Raw genomic sequence first — 22,459 nt, forward strand, 5'->3', positions numbered from 1 at the left:
CGCTCGTCCCTGCAAAGACTTGGTGACAGAGGACACCCTGTGCGGGCAGCGAGGGGCCCGGGGTGCCGACTCCTTCCCGAATCCGTAACCGCGGCCGGAGCGGCGGGAGGCTGCGCCGGGTGCAGACCCCTCGCCTGCTTGTGTCCAGCTGGGAGCCGTGTTGGTGCCCGGGGCTTTCCCGGCCGGACGCGCGGCTCTGTCCCCTTGTCCTCCCGCGTCCGCGGTGACCTTGAACGGTGGCCGCAGAGCACAGGAATCAGCCGTTTTGGGGGCAGGGGGTGAGGAGGAGCCGCCCGGGCAGCGGAGCGATCCCTGCGGCTCCGGCGGAGCCTTCCCGGCCGGCGCGGCCGCGGGAGATGAGCGCAGGGTTGGCCGTGGCTCCACTGGCATTAACTGTCCCCAAGGCCCCTGTGCCCCTGTCCCCCTCTCGCCACGGCTGCGGGTGCTCCCGGCTTTGCCGCTGTCCCGCGCTGGGAGAGGGGACACAGCAGGACCGCGTGTGTCCCCAGCGTCCCCTCCCTCGTGACAGCCGGCGCGGAGCCGCTGTCCCTTCCCCGGCCCCGTTCCCTGCTCCGCCGCCCGCCCCGGCTCCCTCCTTTGGTGCTATCAGATGTGACGGGGCGGCTCTCGCTGACCCCGGGAAGGGCTCGGTGCTCCCTGGGCTCCGGGGAGGCCGGGCGAGGGGAACGCCGCGTGGGGAACGCCGCGTCCCGCCGCCTCCCGCTCCGTCAGGTCGTGTCCGGTCGCATCCCGCTGCGCTGGGAAAACCCGGCCGCTCCCGCTTGCTCTGCCCGTCCCCATCCCGCATGTGACAACGGGGACGAGTCCCCGGGGCGGCCGCCTCTCCCCTGCTCCCTCCGCGGGCGCAGGACGGAGCCTCGGGCGCCCCGACCGTCTCCTTCGGCCTCCACTGCCTTCGCTCCAGCAGCCTCGACCCTCCGGCCTCCCCGCGCCCGGGGCCGCGTCACCGCGACGGGTCCCCGCGGTCCTGCCCGGCCCCGCGGCCGCTCCTCCCCGCCGGGGCTCTCCGTGCTCTTTCCGTTGATGTTTACTAATGCAAACCCAGTATTTGTTACTGTAAGAGGATTTTTGTACGGTACTTAAAAAAAAAAATCACAAAAAACCCTAAAAACAGAGAAATAAACAGAATTAATGAAACGGCTGCAGGGTCTGTGCTCAGTGGGGTGAGCGGGTCCTGTGCAGATGGGGCCGTGGGGCGTCCCGAGCCGCCACCCTGTCCCGTCCTGTCCTGTCCCGTCCCGTGGCTGCGTCAGCTCCGCAGCGTCACATGAGCCGGGGCAGCTCCGGGCAGGAAGGGCGGGCGCAGCCGCCCTTAAAAGCGGCCGTCGCGGGGTTGCGCTCGCGGCGCCGCTGCCTGCGCTGGTCCCCATGGTCCCCGCGGTGCCGCTGGCGCTGCTGGCGGCCCTGGCCGCCCTGGGCTGCAGCTCCGGGGAGAGGCCGCTCGCCCGCCAGGTCAGAGCCCGGGGCCGAGGGCAGGGGCGGGAGGCAGCGGCACGTGGGGGGCTGGAGGTGCCGGCGCTCCGGGCCGCGTCCGAGCGGCGTCCGGCTGGGACGTGGGGCTGGGGCTGCGTGGGACGCGCTGTGCGCTGCGTCGCTCTGCAAAGGGCCGCGCTGCAGCCGTGTCCCAGCGTGGAGCGGTTGGGATGCGCCGCGCGCAGCATCGCTCTGCAAAGGGCTGCGCTGCACCTGGGTCCCAGGATGGAGCAGCCAGGATGCTCCTGGCCCCGCATCACTGCACAGAGAGCCGCCCTGCAGCCCAATGGATGTGGGAGCAGTCGGGACACTCCGGGTCCTGCGTCGCTCTCCAAAGAGCCGCCCTGCAGCCCAATGGATGTGGGAGCAGTCGGGACACTCCGGGTCCTGCGTCGCTCTCCAAAGAGCCGCCCTGCAGCCCGGTGGACGTGGGAGCACTCGGGACACTCCGCGTGCCGCGCTGCTCCCCCCAAGCCCGCTCTGTAGCCGGTCGCGCTGCAGGAGCAGTTGCCACTTCTGCTTTTTGCAGCCCCGTGCGCGCGCCCCAGCCCCGGGCCTCCCCGCTGCCGCCGGACGTTTCCTCCGAAGCAGCCGGAGGAAGTTCCCAGCGGAAAGTCCCAGGGTGCTGCCCGGGGCCCGTTGCCGTAACCCACCGGTGTCGGTCCACAGGCGGAGGCCCCGCCGGTGCAGCTGAGCCTCTACTACGAGAGCCTGTGCCCGGCGTGCCGGGCCTTCATGGTGGAGCAGCTCTTCGCCACGTGGCTCATGCTGCCCGACAAGATGCTGGACGTCACCCTGGTGCCCTACGGCAACGCGCAGGTGGGGACGGGGCTGCGGGGGGGAAAGGGAGGCCGCCCCGGCGCCGCTCACCCCGTCCCGTCCCGCAGGAGACCAACGTCAACGGGACGTGGCGCTTCCAGTGCCAGCACGGCCCTGAGGAGTGTCTGGGCAACATGCTGGAGGTGAGACGGGGCGGGCGGGCGGCCGGGGGGACCCGCGGGGACCCGGGGGACGGTCCCAGCACGGCCGCCCTGCCCGCAGGCCTGTCTGATGCACGAGGCCGGCAACTTCAGCGACTACCTCCCCGCCATCGCCTGCCTGGAGTCGGGCGCTTCCATCAGCGGGAATCTGGAGGCCGTACGTCCCCGCTCCCCGGCCCCTTCCCTTTGATCCGGGGAGCGCGGGGGTCACTTTGCCCCCTTCCTCCTCCTCCTCCTCTCGCCCCTGCAGTGCCTGCAGGTCCACGCGCCGCAGGTGCCGGCGGGGCGGGTGGCCGCGTGCGCGCGGGGCGAGCTGGGCCGGCAGCTCATGCACCGCAACGCGCAGCTCACGGCCGCGCTGGTGCCGCCGCACGAGTACGTGCCCTGGATCGTGCTCGGAGGGGTAGGTGGCGCGGGAAGGCGCCCGCGCTGTCCCCGCTGTCGCCGTCCCGCCACGGCCTGACCGCGCGGCCCCGCGCTCTCTCCGCACAGAAGCACACGGAGAAGCTGCAGGCGCGGGCGCAGGGAGCGCTGCTGCACCTGGTGTGCGAGCTCTACCGGGTGAGCGCGGGCGGATGCGGGTGGGCGGACGGGCGGACACACGGGTGGGCGGACACGTGGACAGGCTGACACATGGACAGGCGGACACGTTGCCGGGTGCACACGCGGGCGGGCGGCAGCTCCTGGCGGTGTCACGTCCCCCCCAACCGCCTGCCCTGCTCCTTGCAGGGGACGACACCCGAGGCCTGCGGGGGCAGAGCCCCGAGGAGCCCGTCCCGCTGCACGCGCTGAGCGGCCCTGCAGGAGCCGCCGTGAGGGAGGATGATAGAAATAATTAAAAGGTGCTTTTTACTCTGGAAAAGGAGCCTGCTGGTTCCTGTGTTCTTGGCTTGCCGCCGCGGCCGTGCTCGGGGAGGGGAGGACATAGGGAAGGCCGTGTGGGGCACGGGGTGTCCCTGTGCTGTCCCTGTGCTGTCCCTGTGCTGTCCCTGTGCTGTCCCTGTTCGCCCCGGGGCCGCCGGCTGCCCTGCAGGCCGCCACGGCCTCGGTAGGTGTCATGGCCGCCGCCTTTGCCTCGGTAACTGTCATGGCCGCCATTTTGCCTCGGTAACTGTCATGGCCGCCGGCGGGAAGCGGAAGCTTCCCCGTCACGTGACGCCCGCTCCGTTTTCCACGTGCCGGGACGGGCGCGGCGCGGGGTCGCGGCGGCAGCAGGTGACGGCGGCGCCGGGGGCGACCGGGGAGCGCGAGGGGAATGGGGAGACCTGGGACAATTGAGGCGGGGGTAGCTGGGAGAACGGGAATAACTGGAGAACGAGGCCGGTAGAGAGGAACCGGGGGATTTGGGGGGGGGTTCCGGGGTCACTGGGGGTGCAGGGGGACCTGGGGGCTTGGGGGGTCACTGGAGGAACAGGGATAACGGGGTGATGGGGGGGAGGATGCGGCGTAACCGGGAGCCGGGGGTCCCTGGGGGCACGGGGGTGACCGGGACACTGGGGGTCAGGGATACCTGGGGAGTCGGGGGGGACGGGTGTAATTTGGGGCCCGGGGTGACCGGGGGCTGCAGCACGGGGGGGGCGCAGGAGTCACGGGGGTTCGGGGGGGGCAGTTAACCGCCGCCAGGCCCTTCCTCACGGCCTCCTCCTCCTCCTCCTCCTCCGCAGGCCCGGGATGCTGGCGCGGGGCCGGCGGCTGCTGCGCGGCTGCTGCCGCCCCCTCTTCCAGGGCCGCTTCCTGCTGGCCACCAACACGCTGGGCTGCGGGGCGCTGCTGGCCGCGGGCGACGCGCTGCAGCAGGCGCGCGAGCGGCACCGCGAGCCGGCGCGGCGCTGGCGGCCCGCGCGCACCGGTACGGAGCGCCCCGCGCCGCTGGGGAGCCGCCGGGGCAGCCCCTGCTCCAGCGGGGACACACGGAGCACGGGGCACAGGGGGGCACCGGGGGACAGCCAGAGCACGTGGCACAGGGGACACCCGGAGCACGTGGCACAGGGTGGCACCTGGAACACGTGGGACAGGGGACACCTGGAGCACGTGGGACAGGGGACACCTGGAGCACGTGGCACAGGGGACAGCTAGGGCATGTGGGACAGGGCGGCACCTAGAGCTCGTGGCACAGGAGGACACACGGAGCACAGGGGGACACCCAGAACACCTGGCACACGGTGGCACCCCGAACACGTGGGACAGGATGGCACCCAGAGGACGTGGGACAGGGCAGCACCCAGAGCACGTGGGACAGGGCAGCACCCAGAGGACGTGGGACAGGGCAGCACCCAGAGCACGTGGCACAGGGGGACACCCAGAGCTTGTGGCACAGGGTGGCACCTAGAGCATGTGGCACGGGGGACACCCAGAACACCTGGCACAGGGCGGCACCCCGAACACGTGGGACAGGATGGCACCTAGAGCACGTGGCACAGGGGACACCTAGAGCACGTGGGACAGGGCGGCACCTAGAGCACGTGGCACAGGAGGACACACGGAGCAGGTGGCGCAGGGGACACCCAGAGCACATGGCACAGGGTGGCACCCAGAGCTTGTGGCACATGGTGGCACCTAGAGCACATGGCACATGGTGACACCCGGAGCAGGTGGCACAGGGGGACACCAGGACCAGGAGCATGTGGCACAGGGTGGCATCCAGGCAGGTTTGGGACATCTCCAAGGAAGGAGCCTCCCCAACCCCTCTGGGCAGCAGAGCTCCTTGTGCAGCCGCGTCGCCCTCCGTAACCGCGTCCCTCCGGAGCGCCACGCGGGGCCCTGCTCTGCTTTGTGCTCTCTCCCGGGCTCCGTATATGTTTACGGGGATGGGGTGGTGTAAATAATGCACGAGGGCATTGTGCCCGGCTCACGGGCGGTGTTGTGTTGCAGCGCGCATGTTTGCCATCGGCTGCAGCATGGGGCCCTTGATGCACTACTGGTACCTCTGGTTAGACGGCGCCTTCCCCGCCAGCGGCTTCAAGAGCATCAGAACGGTCCTCAAGAAAGTCCTCATCGACCAGCTGGTGGCATCTCCAGCCCTGGGAGTCTGGTATTTCCTGGGTAAGAGCGCTGCTACCCGCCTTATGGCCGCGTTGCTAAAAGAGCGGGCCCACGCTGCCGCCTGCCGGGCCGGAGCGGGTGACGTGGTGACAGCCCGTGGGGGCTGCCGGCGTGACGCCCGTCACCCCCGCTCCGCGGGCGCCCTTCGGAGCGGAAACGGGGTCCCGGGCTCCTCCTGCCGCGGCTTCACGCCGTCCCTCGGCTGCAGGCATGGGCTGTGCTGGAGGGCCAGACCCCGAGGAGAGCTGGCGGGAGCTCCGGGAGAAATTCTGGGAATTTTACAAGGTAACGCAGCCCTTCCGCTCCGCGCTGTCCCCATCGTCCCGCCGCCAGCTCCGCGTCGGCGCCGCTGACGCCCCTGTCCCCTTCCCAGGCCGACTGGTGCGTGTGGCCCCCCTACCCAGGCCGACTGGTGCGTGTGGCCGGCCGCGCAGCTCCTCAACTTCCTCTTCCTCCCGCCCAAGTACCGGGTGGCCTACGTGAACGTGGTCACGCTGGGCTGGGACACCTACCTCTCCTATCTCAAGCACCGGGTAAGGACGTGCCGTCCCTCTGGGGCCACCGGGTGCCATCGCCGTGCCGGGGTGGCAGCCAGCGAGCCCCTGCCCTTGTGTTTTCAGCCTAACCCGGCCCTGGGCGCCGAGCGCGACGCGCAGCCCCGCGTCGGGATGTGAACGGCTCCCGGCGCCTGCCCCTGCTAACCCGGGATCCGGGTTTCCGTCAGAGCTGCGCGTGCCGCGAGCGAGGTCTCGATCCAGGGAGGAAAAACGATTCCTGGAGACAATCACGGCCACGAGCTGCCCGTCGCTGCAGCCCGAGGAGGAGATCGTGCTAATTAAGTGCTACTGATTGCAATCAAGGGGGGGTCGGTTGTAATCTAGAGAATCTCGGGTCAAGGGCTATTGGATAGAGCTGATTTTTTTTGCCACAGAACCCAACACCGTTAGGGATGGGAGCAGCCCCTGGGGCTCTCTGCTCTGCTGCCAGCAGGTTTTTCCCTTTCCCCGCAGTAGGGTCTGCCCCGTGGTCGCCTCTAGCAGCTCCCTGTGCTCTTCGGATAGACAGGAGCCCCGGCAGCAAAAACCGGCCCCTTCTCCCGATTCTGCCGTTCGGCAAATCGATGCTGCCCCTCTGCAGCTATCCCAGCACCTCCAGCCCCTGCTCCTCTCCCTCCTCAAACTCTTGCATTCCAGGGGTTTCCAGCAGCCTTTTCCAGGGAAAGACCAATACGGGCCCCCCGGCAGTCCCGCTGTGCCCCAGCTCTGGGCTTGCCCTGCCTGGAGCCGTTTTGGGGCCACGCAGCCTGGTTCAGCCCTCACGGCTCTGCCGGCTGCTCTCCCAGTCCTGTGCTCCCTTTTCCCAGAAATCCTGACCATCCCCTGCCCTTGTCCTGGCTCCAGGGGCTGCAAACTCCCTTCCCGGCTCCCTCCTGCGCAGGGAGGCCGCGGGTCCCGGGCGAGCACGATGCTCACGCTCGAACCGGGGAGCTTATTTATTTACCATGTAGACAAAAACAATCCCAAGGTGCCTAAATAGATTTTTCTAGCGATTAAAGATGCAGAGTAATTTTAAGGATGAGCTTTGCTTGCTGCTTTGTCCTCGCCGCCGCCAGAGTGGGAAGGAGCCATTTGGCAAATGCTAATTATGAAACCAGATCCTGGGGCTCGCTCCGCCACCGCGCTCCAAAGGGCCGATCCGCAGAGGAAAGAGGTTGGAGGCGGCAGGGAGGGAACAATCCTGGAGCCCCCAGCCCGGAATGCCGAAATGACCGGGAGTGACTGGTGATCAGCATTGATTTATTTCTTCACAACATTTCTTTAATACAGTGATTTTTAGGAAATTGTACTCTTTTTGACACTTTTGACATTTGTACAGTACAGTGTAACGCTTCCATAAGTAAACTTCACAAAAATAGGAGGGTGGAGGTGGGGAAACTGTAGGTGGGGGCAGGGGAACCTGTAAAATAAAGACACAGCGCTCCAAGAAAAATAAATAGAGGGAAGCAAGACCTCCGGGTCAGTCGTTGCTAGAGGAATATCCACGTTTCACAGTCTCCACATAAGCACGTTACTATATTAACAGACAAGGAGCCGACGGGAAGCGCTCGCTTGTTCCCAGGGCTGCGCAGTGGTCACGGCCGCGGAGCTGCCGCTGTTTTGCTACAGCCTGCTTTGCTGGCCTTGCTTTTATATATATATATATATATTTCCTTTTATAATGTTTAAATAATAGATTTAAAAGTGATATTCACAAGCAGGGAACCACACTGATGAAAGTAAATGCACCAACACGGCCACAGCACAGCAGGTCACACGCACAGCGTCACTTGCTACTTCTATTTACAAGGAGGGACTTTTTTTCCTTTATATATACAAGGAGGAAGACAGCAGGAGCATAAATTAGCATCTATTTATACAAATAAACAAGAGATATGAAATAATCCATCCATCTGGGGCGAGAGGAGAGCCAGAGAGCGAGGAAAGCCGAGCGGGGAGGCGGAAGCGCCGGGATGCGGCTGCGGGGTTCCCGGCACAGCCGCCCCCTTCCCAAGCTCTGGCTCCGCTCGGGATGCGGTGGCGGAAGCGCCGCAGCACCAGCTCGGCCGCCGCCGATGCTCCCGATTGCACCGGCGGGACGGTAGCCGTAAGAGCCGGCAGCACCGGGCAGACAACGGAAACGGGATTGTCTTATATATATATATAAATGAGACTCGTGGAATAGTTAAAAGCAGACTTGGGGGGTGTTTCTCCTACTATCCCGGCCTTAAAAATAAATAAGGGGTGGGGGGGGCAGCCTAACGTGGGGCGGGGGGGCCCCGGCGAAGCCTGCGAGGTCTCAGCAGCCAAAGCCGCGCCGGTTCCCCAGCCCCGGGGCGGAGGGAGCGACGGACGGGGACGGGGACGCGGGGCGCGCGCGGCGGCCGCGCTGCCCTAGCACGCGCAGTCCTGGTGCGGCGGCGCCTGCTGGTCCGTGAGCTGCGGGCCCTGCTTGGCGCCGGTGACCGCCGGGTCGGCCGCGTCCAGCGACTCCGACATCTTCTCGCAGATGATGTCCACGAGGCGCTCGAAGGTCTGCTTCACGTTGATGTTGTCCTTGGCGCTGGCCTCGAAGAACTCGAAGCCTGCGCGGAATGGAAAGGGTGTTGGGGGGGAGTCAGGGTGCAAAAAAACACGTCCAACTGCCCCCTCGATTTACAGCTTTTCCATCGTGCCCCGATAACCGCAGAGCTGCCGCCTACCTGGGCAGTTTCGCGGCTCCTCCTCCTCCTCTGCGCGCTAAGCGGGCGCTCGGCCCCGGCCGTAAAGCCGTAAAACCCACTCCCGGCTCAAGCTGGGTTTATCCCGGCCCTAAAGCCGCCCTGGCTGGCCGATATTCCCAATCCCTCTACGGAGCTGCCACCGCAGGGGGTGGCAACAGGAGCCACCATGGAAAACGGGTGCTCACGGCAATTTTGGAGGGGGGGTTTAGCCAATGAGTCGCTGCTGGTGGAAGGGGTTGGGATTGCCACGAGGGAATCGGGTCCAGATGCGCTTGGGGCCGCCCGGCACTCACCCAGGTGCTCGGCGAGCTGGCGGCCCTTCTCCGAGGACACCACGCGCTCGTCCTCCATGTCACACTTGTTGCCCACCAGCAGGACCTGCGCGTTGTCCCACGAGTAGGTCTTGATCTGGGTGGACCTTGAGGAGGCAAATAAAAGGAAAAGGTGATTAAAAAGCTCGTTAGGGGCTCATTAGGGGCTCGCGAGGGGCGCGCTCACCAGTCCTGCACGGCGTTGAAGGACTCCTCGTTGGTGATGTCGTACATGAGGATGAAGCCCATGGCACCGCGGTAGTAGGCGGTGGTGATGGTGCGGTACCTCTCCTGCCCGGCGGTGTCCTGTGGAAAGGCAGGGGACACGGGCGTCAGGTGACACCGCGGTGACACCGTGTGCCGGGGGAACCCCCCAGAGCTCACCCAGATCTGCAGCTTGATGCGCTTGTCGTTGCGGTAGATGGTTTTGACCTTGAAGTCGATGCCGACGGTGCTGACGAAGGCGGGTGTGAAGGAGTCGTCGGCGTACCGGAAGAGGAAGGAGGTTTTGCCCACGCTGCTGTTGCCGATGATCAGGATCTTGAACATGTAGTCGAAGTTCTGGTCCGAGGATTCCTTCTGCCCATAGCGGGAGTCGGTAGCGGACGCCATCTGCGGAGCGGCACCGTGGGGACGGGCTCCCAGGGACGCAGCGTCCCCGGGGACGGCCCCTGCCCCACGCTTGGCCTCGGTGCCGTCGCTCCCAGCCGCGGGAGCCAGGTCGGCACCCGGGAGCCGCCGGCTCCGGGCAGCTCCATCCCGATGCCGGAGCCGGGGGGGAGGCTGCAGCCGCGCGGCCGCTCCCTGCGTTTCCGCCACGAAATGGCACCTGCAGCGGCGCCCGGCCCAGCCCAGCCCTGCAGCGCGGGGGCTCCCGCGCTCCGGCAGCGCCGCAGGCTGCAGCAGGGGTGCATGGAGGGGGAGGTGACGACGCACAGGGACACACGGCCCTGCAAGGCAGCAGGTGCCATCGCGGGGTGCACAGCCCCGGAGAACCGCAGGGCAGCGGGTGCAGCAGGGTGGGTGCAGGGCCCCCAAGGGCAGGGGGGTGCACGGAGAGGGCTGCATGGCCCAGCACTGCAAGGCACCGGCTGCAATGGGGGGAGTGCAATAGGGTGGGTGCCCAGAACTGCAGGGCAGCGGGTGCAATGCGGGGGGTGCCCCATGAAGCCGGGCAGTGGATGCCCTGGGGGGGTGAGGACTGCCCGAAGCTGCAGGGCGCTATGGGCCGGGCCGGTTACACAACCCGCCGGTGCCGCCGGCCCCGAGCCCAGCGCGCAGGGCCCAAATCCGCCATCCTGTCCCCAACCCCAGGCCTGACAGCGGGGGTGGGGAGGAACCACGATCACCCCCCTCCCCCCCACCGGGGCAGCCCCCCCCCACCCCCAACCGCTGCAACGAGACCGCCTACATTGCCAGAGCCCCCCAGCCGTTGCAATCGCCCCCCATCATTGCAACCCCTCCCCCCCCCACCCGCATCGTTGCAACCCACCCCCATCCTATGCAACCCCCGCCCCCCCCCCCCCCCCAATCTTCGCAGGCATCGCCGGCTCTGCAACCCCCCCCCACCCCGCGCTGCGCAAACCGCCCCTGCCCGCGGCTTTGCGATCCCCCCCGCTCCATGCAGCAGCCCCGCTGCAGCAGGCCCGGCGGGGCCGCGCTCACCTCCAGCTCGCGCTCGCGCCCGCGCCTCCTGCAGCAAATGCAGCAGCGGCGCGCGCCGCCCCGCCGCTTGCAGAGCCCCGCTGACGTCCGGGGGGGGGGGCGGGGCCCGGCATGCAAATGAGCGCCACGTCAGAGGAGACGGGCCCGTGCCGCGCGCTGATTGGCCGTGATTGGCCGTGATGGACAGGGCGCAGGGCGGGGCGGGGCGTGGCGAGGCGCGGGGGGGCGGTGGCGCACCTCGCTCCCCCCCTGCTCGGCGCGGTGGTAGGAGCCGCCCTGTCCCCCCGCCCGCGCCCCCCCCGCGGGGGGCAGTGGTACGGGCCGGCTCCCCTGCCGAGGGGCGGCGGGGCGAACCATTCCCTCCGCGCGCGGGGGGGAGCGGAGCGAACCAACCCCCCCGCGCCGAGGGGCGCGCAGAGACACCCCCCCGGCCCGCCCCGAGGAGGAGAAGGCGCCGTCACGATGCTCCCCCTGTCACGACATGTCCCCCCGTGTCGCGAGCAACGCCGAAGACATCCTGCCCTCACTGTCCCTCCCTGCGGGGGGGCCCCGGTGCCCCCTCCCCACGGGCCGCAGCGGCCATGTCGTGCGCGGGCGGCAGCCCCCCGGCCGCCGCGTCCTCCCTCGCCCCGGCCTCGGGCTGAGGCGATCGCCGGGGATTAGGGGGAGGCAGCATATGGCAGCGGGGACCCACAGGGCCCTGCGGCGCGGGGGACAGCGACAGGGACGGCGCTGGGGCTGCGGCCGCGCCGCGAGGCCGGGGCCGGGCCGGGGCCGCCCATGGGCCGCGGCCGATAAATCCCCGCCGGGAGAGGCGCGGGCTCCGCGCCCTGCCGAGCCGGCGATTAAATATTTACCTTCCCCGGCCGTGTTTGCCGCTGACGGGGCCGCCGCGTTTGCAGGGAGGAGCTGGACGGCGCCCGGGGTGGGGACGGAACGCGGCGACCAGGGGGCTGCGCCAAGGGAACAAACCAGGTTTAATAACGGAGGGTGAAGGAAGAAACCGGAGCGGCGCCGGGTCTGGGGAAGGGGTCCGGGAAGGGACCCGCCGTGGGGACATGGGGCCCGAAGTGCAAAGTGCGAGCGCGGCTCCACGGGCTGCGCGGCGGGGACGCGCGGTGGAGCCCCGAGGTGAGGCTGGTAGTGCGAAGTGAGCTACGGAAAACCATAAAACAGCTTTAAAAAGTGAACCTGTCCCCAAATAAATTAACCGGCAGCTGGTGTCCCCACAGCGCCCCGGCTGGACCCCAGAGCCGGGCTCCCTGCCGATCCTCGGCCCTTCGGGGCCGGCGAGAGGGCGAGAAGGCTCCCGTGGCCGCGCGCGGCTACGTGCCCAGCGGCACCAGTGTGACGTTCCCCTCCGTGTCCAGGCAGAGCTCGCGGCTGCCCTCGGGGCGCCCGTCCCCGGGCAGGGTCCTCTGCAGCGCCCGCCTGTTGTCCACGTCCCCCAGGCGCGAGTCCCGCTGCCCGGGCCAGGGGCGCTCGGCCGCCTCCGAGTCGTCCGTGGCCGGCGTCTTGGAGCCGCTGTCCTCCTCCTCCTCCTCCTCCAAGGGGCTCTCGGCCCCGTCCGCCTCCGTGTCCAGCTCCGCGCCGTCCTCCTCCTCCAGCGTCGGCTCGAACTGGAACTTGTCGTGGCCGTGGGCGCCGCCGCGCTCGTCGGGCGGCGGGGACGGGCTGTGCGGGATCATGCTCTGGTACCACTCGCGGTTGTCCTCCAGCGTGTCCAGGATCTCCTGGGCGTCGGGGTGCACCAGGTCGGCCCACGTCTCCCACAGCGGGTGGGCGATGAAGTCGATGAAACCCACCTGTGGGGCAGGGCGAGGGGACAGGGACGGGGACAGCGCCGGCCCCGCTGCCTCCCGCTCTCGTGTGCAGCCGGGAGCGTCTCCCGCCGCGCGCCGCGGACCCACCTGGGACTTCTCCACGGAGGCGCTGTGCTTGTCGCACATGGGGCTGATCTCCATGCCCTTCTCGCGCTCGCGGTCGCCCTGGCGGAAGAACTCCTCCATGATGCGCTCGGTCCATTGCCGGTAGAGCTGCAGCGGCTTCGTGGGGTTGCTCAGGTCGGCGCAGTGCACCATGTTCTGCAGCACCTGCGCGCGCGGACACCGCGTCGCCTCGTGTCGCTCGCCACCGGCACCGCGGTTCGCCCGCTGGCACCGAGCGGCGCCAGCCGCGACCCTGCGGGTCTTGCATTGCCGCAAGCGGCGCAGAGGGCTCCCTGCTCACCTGGATGCGGTCGGAGTAGTTGTCCAGCAGCAGCACCCCCAGGCTCGTCACCTTCTTTGTCTCCACCATGGTCTTCAGGTCCGCCAGCAGGTTCATGTGCTTGGACATGTCCGTGGCCAGCACCTGGGCGAGCGGGACCCGCGGCTCAGCCCCGTCCTCCGCAGGGAGCCCGGGCGGCGCCGAGCCCGCCGCGCGCCCCGCGGCCGTCCCCCGCACCATGTCGATGGCCATTTTGCGGAGCGACTGCCTCTGCTTCTTGCTGAGGTTTTGGAAGATGTCGCAGTTGTCCTCCTGGAGCAGCTTGAAGCCCACGGCCAGGTGGTGGTTCTCCAGCACCGAGGCATCGTTGTACATGAGCGCCAGCTCCGAGTCTGCCGGGACGGCGGCACCGTGAGCGCCGGGACGGCTCCCGCGCGCCGCAGCCCTGCGCCCAACGCCCCGCATGCCCCCAACTCACTGGTGTTGATGAGGAACTGGTTGGAGACGCCGGGGTGATCCACGTCGTGGATGGCGCTGGCGAAGATGGCGGCCATGATCTCCAGGTCCGTGAAGACAGCCTGGAGCGGGGAGAGGAACCATCAGCGCGCGCGGCTGGGAGCAGCGCGGGCGCCGCGCGCCGCACTCACCTCCAGCGCCGGCGTGGACAGCAGCACGTGCGTGGACTGCGCCACGTCGGCGGCGTGCGTGCTGTTGTGGTAGGCCACGTCGGCGTGGTAGTGCTCCTCCAGCGTCAGCATGTACGTGAGGAACGTGTCGGCCGGGATGCGGAAGGTCTTGAGCAGGTCGCGCTCCTGCGGGGACAGCGGAGGTGGCGGCGGGTGCGCGGGGACACGGCCGCCGCGGCGCGGGGCCGCTCCGGCGCCCACCTGGAAGATGCTGTACATGAGCACGGTGAGCGGGCGGTTGCCCGAGTACTCGGCGACCTTGAACACGTCCAGCCCCCACTTGTTGGTGTCCTCCAGCTCCTAGGGGCCCAAGGGACGCATTGGTGGCGGCGGCCGGCGCGCGGGGACGCCGGGGCGCCCGGCGCTCACCTTGGCCAGCAGCCCCTCGTGGGCCGTGCGGACGCCGAAGCGCGGGATGGCGGCGGGCGCGAGGCCGGAGCCGGGCGGCAGCTTCCGCACGCCGCTGATCTGCGACATGGGCCGCTTCTTGCGCTCCTTGTCCTTGTCCTTGGGCAGGCCCGCGGGGATCTCCACCTCATGCTGCTTGTCTGCGCCGCGCCGGGAGGAGGCGGTGAGAGCCGCGCGGCCCCGCGCCGGGGACCCCGCGCCGCGTGCGCTCGCGTTGACGTCAGCCGCGCTAAGAATACCGCCGCGGAGCCATGGCAACGGGAGGAGCGCAGCGCCCCTCGGCCCCCGCCGCGAGCCCCGGCCTCGGGCCACGCTGCCAGGGGCTGCCAGAGCCTGGGGGTGGCACTGCCGGCACCTGGGCCAGCTGGTGACCCTGGCACCGGCATGCATGCACCGGGGGTGCACAAGTGAGCACAAGCATGCACGAGGATGCACAAGTGAGCACAAGGGTGTACAAGTGAGCACAAGGATGGACAAGGGTGCACAAGTGAGTACAAGGATGCACAAGGGTGTACAAGTTAGCACAAGGATGCACGAGGATGCACAAGTGAGCACAAGGATGGACGAGGGTGCACAAGTGAGCAGGAGGATGCACAAGTGAGCACGAGGATGCACAAGCATGCACCAAAACGCCCCAGCGCTCAGCCCCGTCCGGGACTGCAGAGCACGATGAAGACTTTTGCACCCCCAACACTACGAAGCCCAGGCAGACGCCGTGCAAGAGACCCCCCTGCGGCTGCGGCGCGGGCAGCGAGGGCGCCGCGCTCACCCAGGAAGGTCCTGGAGATGTACTCGGACACCTGGTTGCCCGAGCGGCTCGTCTCCGAGAGGTGCGTGAGCTCCCTGTTCAGCATCCGCTTGAACTGCGGGAACGCCGGCGGCTCCGTCACACCGGGGCTGCCGCGGGTCCCCCCGCGGTGCCGCGGCCCCGGGTGCGCTCACCTTGTTGGAGGCCATCTCGCTGACCGAGTGCCTGGTCTGCAGCGTCTCCAGCTGCTCCAGGCACCAGTCGAGCTCCTCCAGCGTCTCCACCGAGAGCTTCTGGGCGGCATCGTCTGCGGAGGGCGACGGCGGCCGCCTCGGCAAGCGCTCGGCCCGGCCGCGCTTGGCCCCGGCGCGCTTGGCGTCGCCAACGGGCCCCCGCGCCGGCCGGGCTCGCGGGCAGCCCCACGCACAAACATGGGCTGCAAAGCACCACTACGGGTGCAGGGCGAGCATCCCCACGTGTCCTGCTGCATCCCACCCGGGATCCGGGCACGGGAGGCCGGAGCCGGCCGGGCCGGAGCAGCCGGCTCCCACGGGGCCCCGCTCGTGCCCGCGCTTTTATTAATGGAAGGTTTGACGTCAACGGGAGACTTTCCACGGCGGGAAGGGCGGCCGGGAGCCGGAGAAAACCCGTCATGGATCCCTGAGGGCAAAGAGCCCGGTGGCCACCCCGCCAGCTCGTCCCTTGGCACGGGAGATGGGGACACTCACCGGACAGGTTGGCCTTGCTCGCCGCGGGCAGGCTGCCGCTGCTGGGCGCTCGCCTGCAAAACGGGGCGCGCTGAGCGCCGCGGGGCCCCGCCGCCGCGTCCCCCCGCCGCGTCCCCGCGGGCGCTCACCGGGGGCCGGCGCGCTCCTGCGGGCGCGCGAGCGCCGCGACGTTGCCGCGCACGGAGCGCAGGCTGGCCAGCACCTGCGGGGCCGAGAGCGCCGCTGCGGCCGGGCTGCGCGCGCCGAGGGGGGTCCCGGCGGCGCCCCCGGCCCCGCGCTACCTGAGCGAACGGCGTCACGATCAGGTCTTCGCCGTGCCTGCGGGCGAGGGCAGCGTCAGCGCCGCCGGGACCCCCGCGCGGGGCCGTGACGGCGGTTGGGGACAGGGGGGTGCTCACAGGTCGCTGGCGATGGAGGAGTTGCGGGACATGGCCTTGGGGGACAGGTCGTAGTCACTGTCGGAGCGGTAGAGGAAGGACTCGCGGCGCTGGCCGTGCGCGAAGCTGCCCTGCAGCACCAGCCCCGAGGCCGGGCCGGCCTGCGGCTCCAGCGCCGCCCTGCCCGCCAGGCCATTCTCCAGGTCGAAGCTGTGCGGAGAGAGGGGACAAGGCTGGGACCTGCCCCAGGGAGCCGGGATCCTGTGCTGGGAGTCTGGGATCCTGCGCTGGGAGTCTCGGACCTGCCTCAGGGCTCCAGATCTTGCCCCAGGGCTCTGGGATCCTGCCCCATTCCCTGTTCCAGGATCCTGCCCCATTCCCACACTGTGGTGACGGCTGGGGCTGCCCAGGAGCAAGCCCCCCCCCCGCCCCAATCACCCCATGGGCACCCCCAACACCCTGCACCCCCCTACCCCCTGCCGACAACAATAGGGACTGTCCCCCCAAAACAATGGGCTCTACCCTGCCCCCCCACAGCGCTCAGCCCCCACCAAGGACAATGGAGCAGCCCCCCAGCTTCCTGGGACACCAGGAGCTGCCATCCCACCCAGGAGCCCGGCACGGCACTGCTGAGACCCGACCCAGCTCAGTACACAGGTACCAGCTCCCCGAGACCGGGCACAAGGTCGACACAGGGATACCAGCACTGCCGAGACCAGGCACAGCTCGGCACATGGATACCAGCACTGCTGAGACTGGGCACAACTCAACACACAGGTACCAGCACCCACACAGAGCGGCTGCAGCCCAGGACACAGGCACCAGCACCCGCTGAGACCGGGTGCAGCTCGACACACAGGTGCCAGCACCCGCCGTGAGCCTCCAGGAGCCGGAGCCCACGCGGTGTCCCCATCCCAGGGCTGCACGGTGTCCCCGGGACGGGATGTGCCCGCAGGGAACCCCCCCCAGCACCCCAGTGCCAGCTGCTCGTGCTGGCCGGGAGCATCCTGAGCTCCTGCTCCGTCCCCCCTCGCTTTAACATCCTGGTTTCCGAGGTCTCCGCGCTCGGGAACACGTCCCCTTAGCCCCTTGCAGCGCCCGCGTGCCCCGCTCCGTCCCGCAGCGGGGGTCCCCGCGGTACCCACCCGATGCAGGAGTGCCTGCGGCGCGGCGCGCGGCCCTCGGCGCCCCGCTTCATGGCCCCGCCGCCGTCCCGCCGCGCGACTGGCACCGGCAGCGCCGCGGCCGGCCCCGCGTCACGGCCCTGCCCCGCGGCCCCGCTGGCACCGGGGACACAAAGCCGCATTGTGGCTCCCCACGGCCCCGCGCTCAATCGTGGGTCTGTTCCCGCCGTCGGGGACCCGCGCGATGTCACCCCGGGCCAGCGGCCCCCAGTCCCCTCTGGCTGCCGGTGCCTCCCCGGAGGCTCCTTGCAGCATTAAAGCCACCGTGCGGTGCCAACACTGATCCTCCCGTGACAAGGGGATGTCCCCACATGCTGTCCCCATCCATGCCAGGTGGCCACCATGGCCCAGTGCTCCTGTCCAACCATGCAGGGTGTCCCCAGTGTCCTACAGCGGCCACCACTGTCACCAGAACGCGTGACAGGGGACGGTGACGCTGCCAGCCCGGTGCCCCCGCCGCCCGCTCCAGTCACCGCCAGCCCCAGAGCGTGGGCAGGCAGCGGGTGCCATGGGCCATCCCTGTGACGAAGGCGCCCGTCCTCAGCCCGCATCCCCCCCTTACCCGAGCGCGTTGGCCACGGTGAAGCGCCGCTGCAGGCGCCCGCTGCGGCCCGTCTGCAGCCTCCGCAGGAGCACGGGCGAGTGGCGGGGGGAGCCGTGGGGCGCCGGGCCGCGCGCGTGGGGCAGCATGGCGCCCGGGGCCCCGGCGTCCGGCGGGGGGGGGGGGCGCCAGGCCGGCGCAGGAAGCGCCTCGCGCTTCCCGGGAAACTTTCCATTCCCCGCCCTCCCCCCCCGCGCCTGCTCCCATGCCTGGGAAATTAAACAACTGTCCGGGCTGGCGCGGCCGGGCCCGACACGGAGCTGACCCCGGGGCCTGGATGTGTCGCAGAGAGGGGGACGCGGCTGGACGGGGCACGTGGCACCGCGCTGGCCCCTGCACCGCGGCTGCTGCCGGCAAGGACAGGGACATGTCGGAGAAGGGACACGGGGATGGGCCCGCGCACTCGAAGTGGCCCCGCCGGGGCTGGCCTGGGCGAGCAGAGCGGCTGCAGGGACAAGGGGCCCTGGCGCAGGGACAAGGGACCGGCCGGGTCTCGCGGGGAGCCCTGGCCGTGGGAGCCGGGCACCCGGCCCAGCCTCGTGTCCCTCCAATGCAACCGGATCCCTGTTCCCTCCGACTGCAAAAATAACCTGCGGCTGGCAGGAGCCCAGGCGCTCGGGTCACCGCCGAGCCCGCGGGGGGACGGGGAAGGGGGGAGCTGCAGGGTCACCCCGAGGCCGGTGGGAGTGGGGCGGGAGGCGCCCCCCATGCTCTGCCAAGTGACTCGGGACAGTCACAGAGCTGAGCAGAGGGGCAACAGGCAGGGGCAAGGGGGACATCGGGACACGGGGCCCTTGGGGACTTCGGTGCAGAAGGCCACGCCATCCCTGGCAGCTGCGTGGCAGCCAGGACAGACCCCCCGGGAGGGCAGCACAGTCTGTCCCCTGGCCACGGTCAGGGACACGTGTGGTGGCCGCTGGTGACACGGGAGCCGGGGCGCAGTGTGGCCCTGTCACCCCCCCACACACCGGGCTGGGACGGTCCCGGGGGGAGGAACGAGCAGCCTAAAAATAGCGGCGGGCGGGGGGGGCGGCAGGGCCCGAGGACGGGACGAGGCGGCTCTGGGGACCGGGACCGGCCGCATGGGACCCTCCCGGGTCCCCTCCCCATGGCGCCAGCCGCCGAGGTCCCCGCTGGCCCCGAGCTTGGGGCCCAGAGCAAAGGGTCCCCCGTTCCCAGCCCCGTTCCCGTGGCTCGGGGGCCGCTCGGGGGCGGCGCGGAGCCCGCGCGGCGCCGCTGTCCGCCCGCCGGTGCTGAACGGGCCGGTGCTGAACGGGCGGGTGCTGAACGGGCCGGTGCTGAACGGGCCGGTGCTGAAGGTGCCGCCGCGCTCTTAGAGGCGACCCGGGCGTAGCCGCTTAAACACGGCGCTCGGGACGGGGGAGGCATCGGGAGCGTGAGGGGGAGAGGGGGACACCGGGAACGGCCCCCCCCGGGATGGGCCCGGCCGCCCCGTTAGGGGAAAATCCGCCCCCGGCCCCGCGCACCGGCCCGGCCGCCCCTCCAACCCGCGCGGCGCCGGGGACCCCTCCGGGCGGCCCCGCCGCAGCCCCCGGACCTGAGTCTTCCCGGGCCCTTATTAAAAATAAATTGCTACAAATAAATAAAACACAGAAAGAGCAGCCACTGCCAGGCAGCCTGGAAGCTCCCGCCGCCTCCAGGCCCCCCGTTCCGCCGCCTCCAACATTGTCCAGCAAACGGCGCTTCTTTCCTTCCCGGGGCGCAAACGGGCCGCGACGTCCCGACAAACGGGATCCCAGCGCCCGTCGAGGGGCCGAGCAAGGGCCGCCGCGTCCCCCGCAGCGGCCGCGGGGCTAGCGGTACCCGCGCCGCTCTTACCGGGGCGGCTCGGACTCCTCGCCGCTGCTCGTGCCGCTCTCCTCGATGGTGAAGACGACGCGGGCGCCGTCGGGCTCGGGGCCGCGGGCGGGCTCGGCGGGGCGGCCGCTCGGCGGCGGCAGCAACGGGCTCCCGGAGAGGCGGCGGCGGGCGCCGCTCCCCGACGGGGCGGGCTCGGTGCCGTCGCGGCCGCGCTGCGGGCACAGGGCGCCGCCTGAGCCCGGTACCGGCCGGAGCTCTCCAGGGTGCTGCGCGGGGGCGGCCCCGCTCCGCCCCGGGGTGCGGGGACTGCACCGGGAACCGGGAGAGGCGCTTGGGACGCGGCCGATCCCGCTCTCCTCCCGCTACCGGGAGCGGCCGCGAAGCCGGGACCGCACAGACACCCCCCCCGCTCCGCAAACAGATCCGCGACCCCCGCCGCAAACGGTCCCCTCCGTCGGGGAGCGACACCCGCTCCCTCCCGCTCCCACCGGGCGCCGGTAGCGCACGGGAGCCCCCTGGCGGGCTCGGGGCCTCGCTGCAGCCCCGGGGACACCGGGACGGGGGGAGACCCGAGACTCCCCCGGTTCCGAGCCGGGATCCGGTAGGAACCGCGGAGGCGCCACCGGGGCCGCGCGAGGTCAGAGCACCGAGCGGGGCGGAGGGGGACGGACATGGGGGCCCGGGGGCAGCTCAACCCCACATGTAACCCCCCCCCGGACCCCCGGAGAGACTCCAGACCCCCCCGGGCCGGACCGGGCCCGGCCAACCCCCCCTCCAACACCACGCGCAGTGGAAAAACCCCCAGCACTGTCACGCTTACGCAGGAGCTAATAATAATTAACCGCCCATTAGGAGGATAATTAACCGCCGCTGCTCTGCCGTCACCGCGGTTACTGCTGCCCGCGGGCGCGAGGGCACCCGGGCCTCCCGGTGTCCCCCCCGACCAACCCGGGGAGCCCCATGCACGAAGCGACAGCAACGGGACCGCGATGGGGCCGCGATGGGACCGCGATGGGACCGCGATGGGGCCGCGATGGGGCCGCGCTCACCTCGCTGCTCAGGACGGGCAGCGCCGTCCGGCTCCGTCGCATGGTGCTGCCTGCGGCCACGGCGCCTGCGGGTCACCCAGCTCAGCCCGATGGGCTCCGCCGATGCTGCCACCCTCCCGTTCACTGCCCGGAGCCCCCCCGGGACACCCCGTTTGGGCTCTGTTGTATTGGCCGCCACTGGGCCCTGCAGGATGTGACAGGGTCCGTGCGGTGGCTCTTGGCGCGTTTCTCTCCCGGTGCTGATTTACGGCGTTGGGGCTGCTGCGTGGGCCCCCCCACCCTGATCCGTGGGTTTCCAGCACCGGGGGCGGTGAGTGAAGCTGCTTGGGAGCACCCAGGCCTGAGACCCCGGGGATGGGCTGGGGATCGAACCCGCTTCCCCGGGCTGGAGCATCTGCCAGGCCACGAACCCCCCCAGTGCCGCGTTAATGATGGACCTGGGACCCCCGTTACCTGTGCACTGGTGGCCCTGTCCCCCCCCGGCTCAGGCAGACCCTGTGGCTGCACCAGGAGCCTTTTCCAGCCCTTCCCGGCCTGGAAATCCCCCTGTTTCCCAGGGCCGAGTCCCTGGGTGCTCCTGGATGAGCAGCAGCAGCAGCTTAGGGCCGTGCAGGCCCCCAAGCCGGAGGAGGGGTCCCAGCCCCATAGCAGGTGGGGGCCCCATCTCACCCCCCAATCCGCCCCCCGCAGCCCCATCCCGCGGCCCCCATCCCGCTCCCCCCCGTTACCGGCGGCCGGTCGGCGGCGCCTGCAGCGAGTGCAGCGGAGCAGAAGGAAGGCGGCGTGCGTGCCGGCCCGCGCGCGCCCTCCCATCCGCTGCCGCCGCCGCCGCCGCTCCGCGCCCCCCCGCGCCCGCCACCCCCCGGGGCTCCCGCTGCCACCGGGAGGACGTGGAGAGGGGCTGCAGCGGGAGATGCTGGGGACGATCCGGCTGCCCCGGGGCTCCCGGGCATGGGGAGGGCCCAGGAAGGCTGCGGGGGGCAGAGGGGGCTGCAGGCGGCTCGGAAAACAGGGAGAATTGGCCCATGTGGCAGCGACTTTATTGCTCATCCAGCGCATCCGCAGCGGATCCGGGTGGCCGGGAGCCACCAGGTCACCTCGGCGGATGGCGAGCGATGGGGAAATCTTCTGTCACCTTCCCCTGCAGAGCAGAGAGAGGAGGGGTGAATTGAGCACCCCAGGGACACGTCCCCAACGGGCACCCACCGCCACCGCGTGCAACGCACCAGGGGCACCTCGTCGAGGCGCTGGAAGCGGGGCCGCCCGCGGCGACACAGCCGCACGAGCAGCACGGCCACCGCCGCCACCAGCACGGCCACGAAGAGGCTGATGACAACGGCCAGGCCCCCGTTCACCTTGGCAGGGGGATGTGCTGCGGGGAGGTGACATGGTGGCCGTCACCGCGCGGTCCCCGCGCCGCCGCCAAAGCGGGTTGGGGCCGCACAGCGTCCGCGGTGCAGCGGGGAGCAGCGGTTCTGCGCCCAGGCGGGCACGAGGCCCGTGACGTCTCCTACCTGCGGTGGCCACGGTGGCCGCGTGCGCCGGGGGAGCTGGAGGAGCAAGGACGAGCGTTAGCCCGGGGCAGGCCCCACAGACACCCGGGTGGGTAACGGAGCCCTGGGTGCTGCCGCCAGCCGCCCCACGCGGGTCCCGGCCCCGCTCTCACCCGAGCTGCCCGACGGGGCGGCCGCGCTGCCCGCGGGGCTGGGGCTCACGGCTGGTGGCGGAGAACTGGGAGCAGGAGGGGACTCAAGGTGATCGGGAGGAGATGACGGTGACACCAGGGGCGAGATGGATGGAGGCACCGGGGATGTCTTGGGTGGAGATGATGCCGTGGGCAGGATGGATGGAGGCACCGGGGATGTCTTGGGTGGAGTTGATGCCGTGGACAGGATGGA

The 22,459-nt window shown here is 70.1% G+C and overlaps 5 protein-coding genes across 5 annotated transcripts; 2 read left to right on the forward strand and 3 right to left on the reverse strand.

Moving 5' to 3' along the window:
- Positions 1-1,389: 1,389 nt before the first annotated feature.
- IFI30 (IFI30 lysosomal thiol reductase) lies at positions 1,390-3,285 on the forward strand. Its single transcript, XM_088527171.1, has 7 exons — positions 1,390-1,473; positions 2,164-2,313; positions 2,382-2,456; positions 2,536-2,631; positions 2,725-2,877; positions 2,967-3,035; positions 3,204-3,285. The coding sequence occupies exons 1-7, from the start codon at positions 1,390-1,392 to the stop codon at positions 3,264-3,266; spliced, it is 690 nt and encodes a 229-aa protein (XP_088383297.1). The 3' UTR covers positions 3,267-3,285.
- Positions 3,286-4,145: 860 nt separating this feature from the next.
- MPV17L2 (MPV17 mitochondrial inner membrane protein like 2) lies at positions 4,146-6,365 on the forward strand. Its single transcript, XM_088527172.1, has 5 exons — positions 4,146-4,323; positions 5,346-5,516; positions 5,725-5,801; positions 5,921-6,062; positions 6,241-6,365. The coding sequence occupies exons 1-5, from the start codon at positions 4,146-4,148 to the stop codon at positions 6,363-6,365; spliced, it is 693 nt and encodes a 230-aa protein (XP_088383298.1).
- A 2,052-nt stretch (positions 6,366-8,417) lies between these two features.
- On the reverse strand, positions 8,418-10,845 carry RAB3A (RAB3A, member RAS oncogene family). Its single transcript, XM_088527151.1, has 5 exons — positions 10,752-10,845; positions 9,471-9,698; positions 9,274-9,392; positions 9,069-9,193; positions 8,418-8,637 (listed from the first exon to the last, which is right to left on the reverse strand). Exons 2-5 carry the CDS (start codon positions 9,696-9,698, stop codon positions 8,447-8,449), a joined length of 663 nt encoding a protein of 220 aa, XP_088383277.1. The 5' UTR covers positions 10,752-10,845; the 3' UTR covers positions 8,418-8,446.
- A 1,231-nt stretch (positions 10,846-12,076) lies between these two features.
- On the reverse strand, positions 12,077-15,730 carry PDE4C (phosphodiesterase 4C). Its single transcript, XM_088527152.1, has 12 exons — positions 15,658-15,730; positions 15,530-15,582; positions 14,996-15,108; positions 14,823-14,916; positions 14,015-14,193; positions 13,847-13,945; positions 13,607-13,771; positions 13,438-13,537; positions 13,197-13,351; positions 12,981-13,103; positions 12,662-12,844; positions 12,077-12,556 (listed from the first exon to the last, which is right to left on the reverse strand). The coding sequence occupies exons 3-12, from the start codon at positions 15,008-15,010 to the stop codon at positions 12,077-12,079; spliced, it is 1,593 nt and encodes a 530-aa protein (XP_088383278.1). The 5' UTR covers positions 15,011-15,108; positions 15,530-15,582; positions 15,658-15,730.
- Positions 15,731-15,923: 193 nt separating this feature from the next.
- LOC148594292 (3',5'-cyclic-AMP phosphodiesterase 4C-like) lies at positions 15,924-21,950 on the reverse strand. Its single transcript, XM_088527174.1, has 4 exons — positions 21,812-21,950; positions 17,659-17,746; positions 16,568-16,570; positions 15,924-16,116 (listed from the first exon to the last, which is right to left on the reverse strand). The coding sequence occupies exons 1-4, from the start codon at positions 21,948-21,950 to the stop codon at positions 15,924-15,926; spliced, it is 423 nt and encodes a 140-aa protein (XP_088383300.1).
- Between the last annotated feature and the right edge of the window lie 509 nt (positions 21,951-22,459).

The sequence above is a fragment of the Tinamus guttatus genome, unplaced genomic scaffold (assembly GCF_059628265.1).
Source record: "Tinamus guttatus ecotype Peru unplaced genomic scaffold, ASM5962826v1 Tinamus_guttatus_pri_ptg000261l, whole genome shotgun sequence".
Lineage (NCBI taxonomy): Eukaryota > Metazoa > Chordata > Aves > Tinamiformes > Tinamidae > Tinamus > Tinamus guttatus.

What these genes read in the sequence shown, in the direction of transcription:
- LOC148594292 (XM_088527174.1), bottom strand. Translation starts at nt 21,950, where the DNA reads ATGTCACCTCCCCGCAGCACATCCCCCTGCCAAGGTGAACGGGGGCCT. An exon ending in GCCGCGGGCGGCCCCGCTTC is followed by an intron (nt 17,747 to 21,811) that starts CAGCGCCTCGAC and finishes CGGCGCCCCACG; the next exon opens with GCTCCCCCCGCCACTCGCCC.
- RAB3A (XM_088527151.1), bottom strand. Translation starts at nt 9,698, where the DNA reads ATGGCGTCCGCTACCGACTCCCGCTATGGGCAGAAGGAATCCTCGGAC. An exon ending in TTCAACGCCGTGCAGGACTG is followed by an intron (nt 9,194 to 9,273) that starts GTGAGCGCGCCC and finishes TGCCTCCTCAAG; the next exon opens with GTCCACCCAGATCAAGACCT. An exon ending in CCAGCTCGCCGAGCACCTGG is followed by an intron (nt 8,638 to 9,068) that starts GTGAGTGCCGGG and finishes CATTCCGCGCAG; the next exon opens with GCTTCGAGTTCTTCGAGGCC.
- MPV17L2 (XM_088527172.1), top strand. Translation starts at nt 4,146, where the DNA reads ATGCTGGCGCGGGGCCGGCGGCTGCTGCGCGGCTGCTGCCGCCCCCTC. An exon ending in GGGAGTCTGGTATTTCCTGG is followed by an intron (nt 5,517 to 5,724) that starts GTAAGAGCGCTG and finishes CCTCGGCTGCAG; the next exon opens with GCATGGGCTGTGCTGGAGGG. An exon ending in AATTCTGGGAATTTTACAAG is followed by an intron (nt 5,802 to 5,920) that starts GTAACGCAGCCC and finishes CCCCCTACCCAG; the next exon opens with GCCGACTGGTGCGTGTGGCC.
- IFI30 (XM_088527171.1), top strand. Translation starts at nt 1,390, where the DNA reads ATGGTCCCCGCGGTGCCGCTGGCGCTGCTGGCGGCCCTGGCCGCCCTG. An exon ending in CCTGGATCGTGCTCGGAGGG is followed by an intron (nt 2,878 to 2,966) that starts GTAGGTGGCGCG and finishes CTCTCCGCACAG; the next exon opens with AAGCACACGGAGAAGCTGCA. An exon ending in TGGTGTGCGAGCTCTACCGG is followed by an intron (nt 3,036 to 3,203) that starts GTGAGCGCGGGC and finishes TGCTCCTTGCAG; the next exon opens with GGGACGACACCCGAGGCCTG.
- PDE4C (XM_088527152.1), bottom strand. An exon ending in ACGAGGGGCTGCTGGCCAAG is followed by an intron (nt 13,946 to 14,014) that starts GTGAGCGCCGGG and finishes TTGGGCCCCTAG; the next exon opens with GAGCTGGAGGACACCAACAA. An exon ending in ACTACTCCGACCGCATCCAG is followed by an intron (nt 12,845 to 12,980) that starts GTGAGCAGGGAG and finishes CCGCGCGCGCAG; the next exon opens with GTGCTGCAGAACATGGTGCA.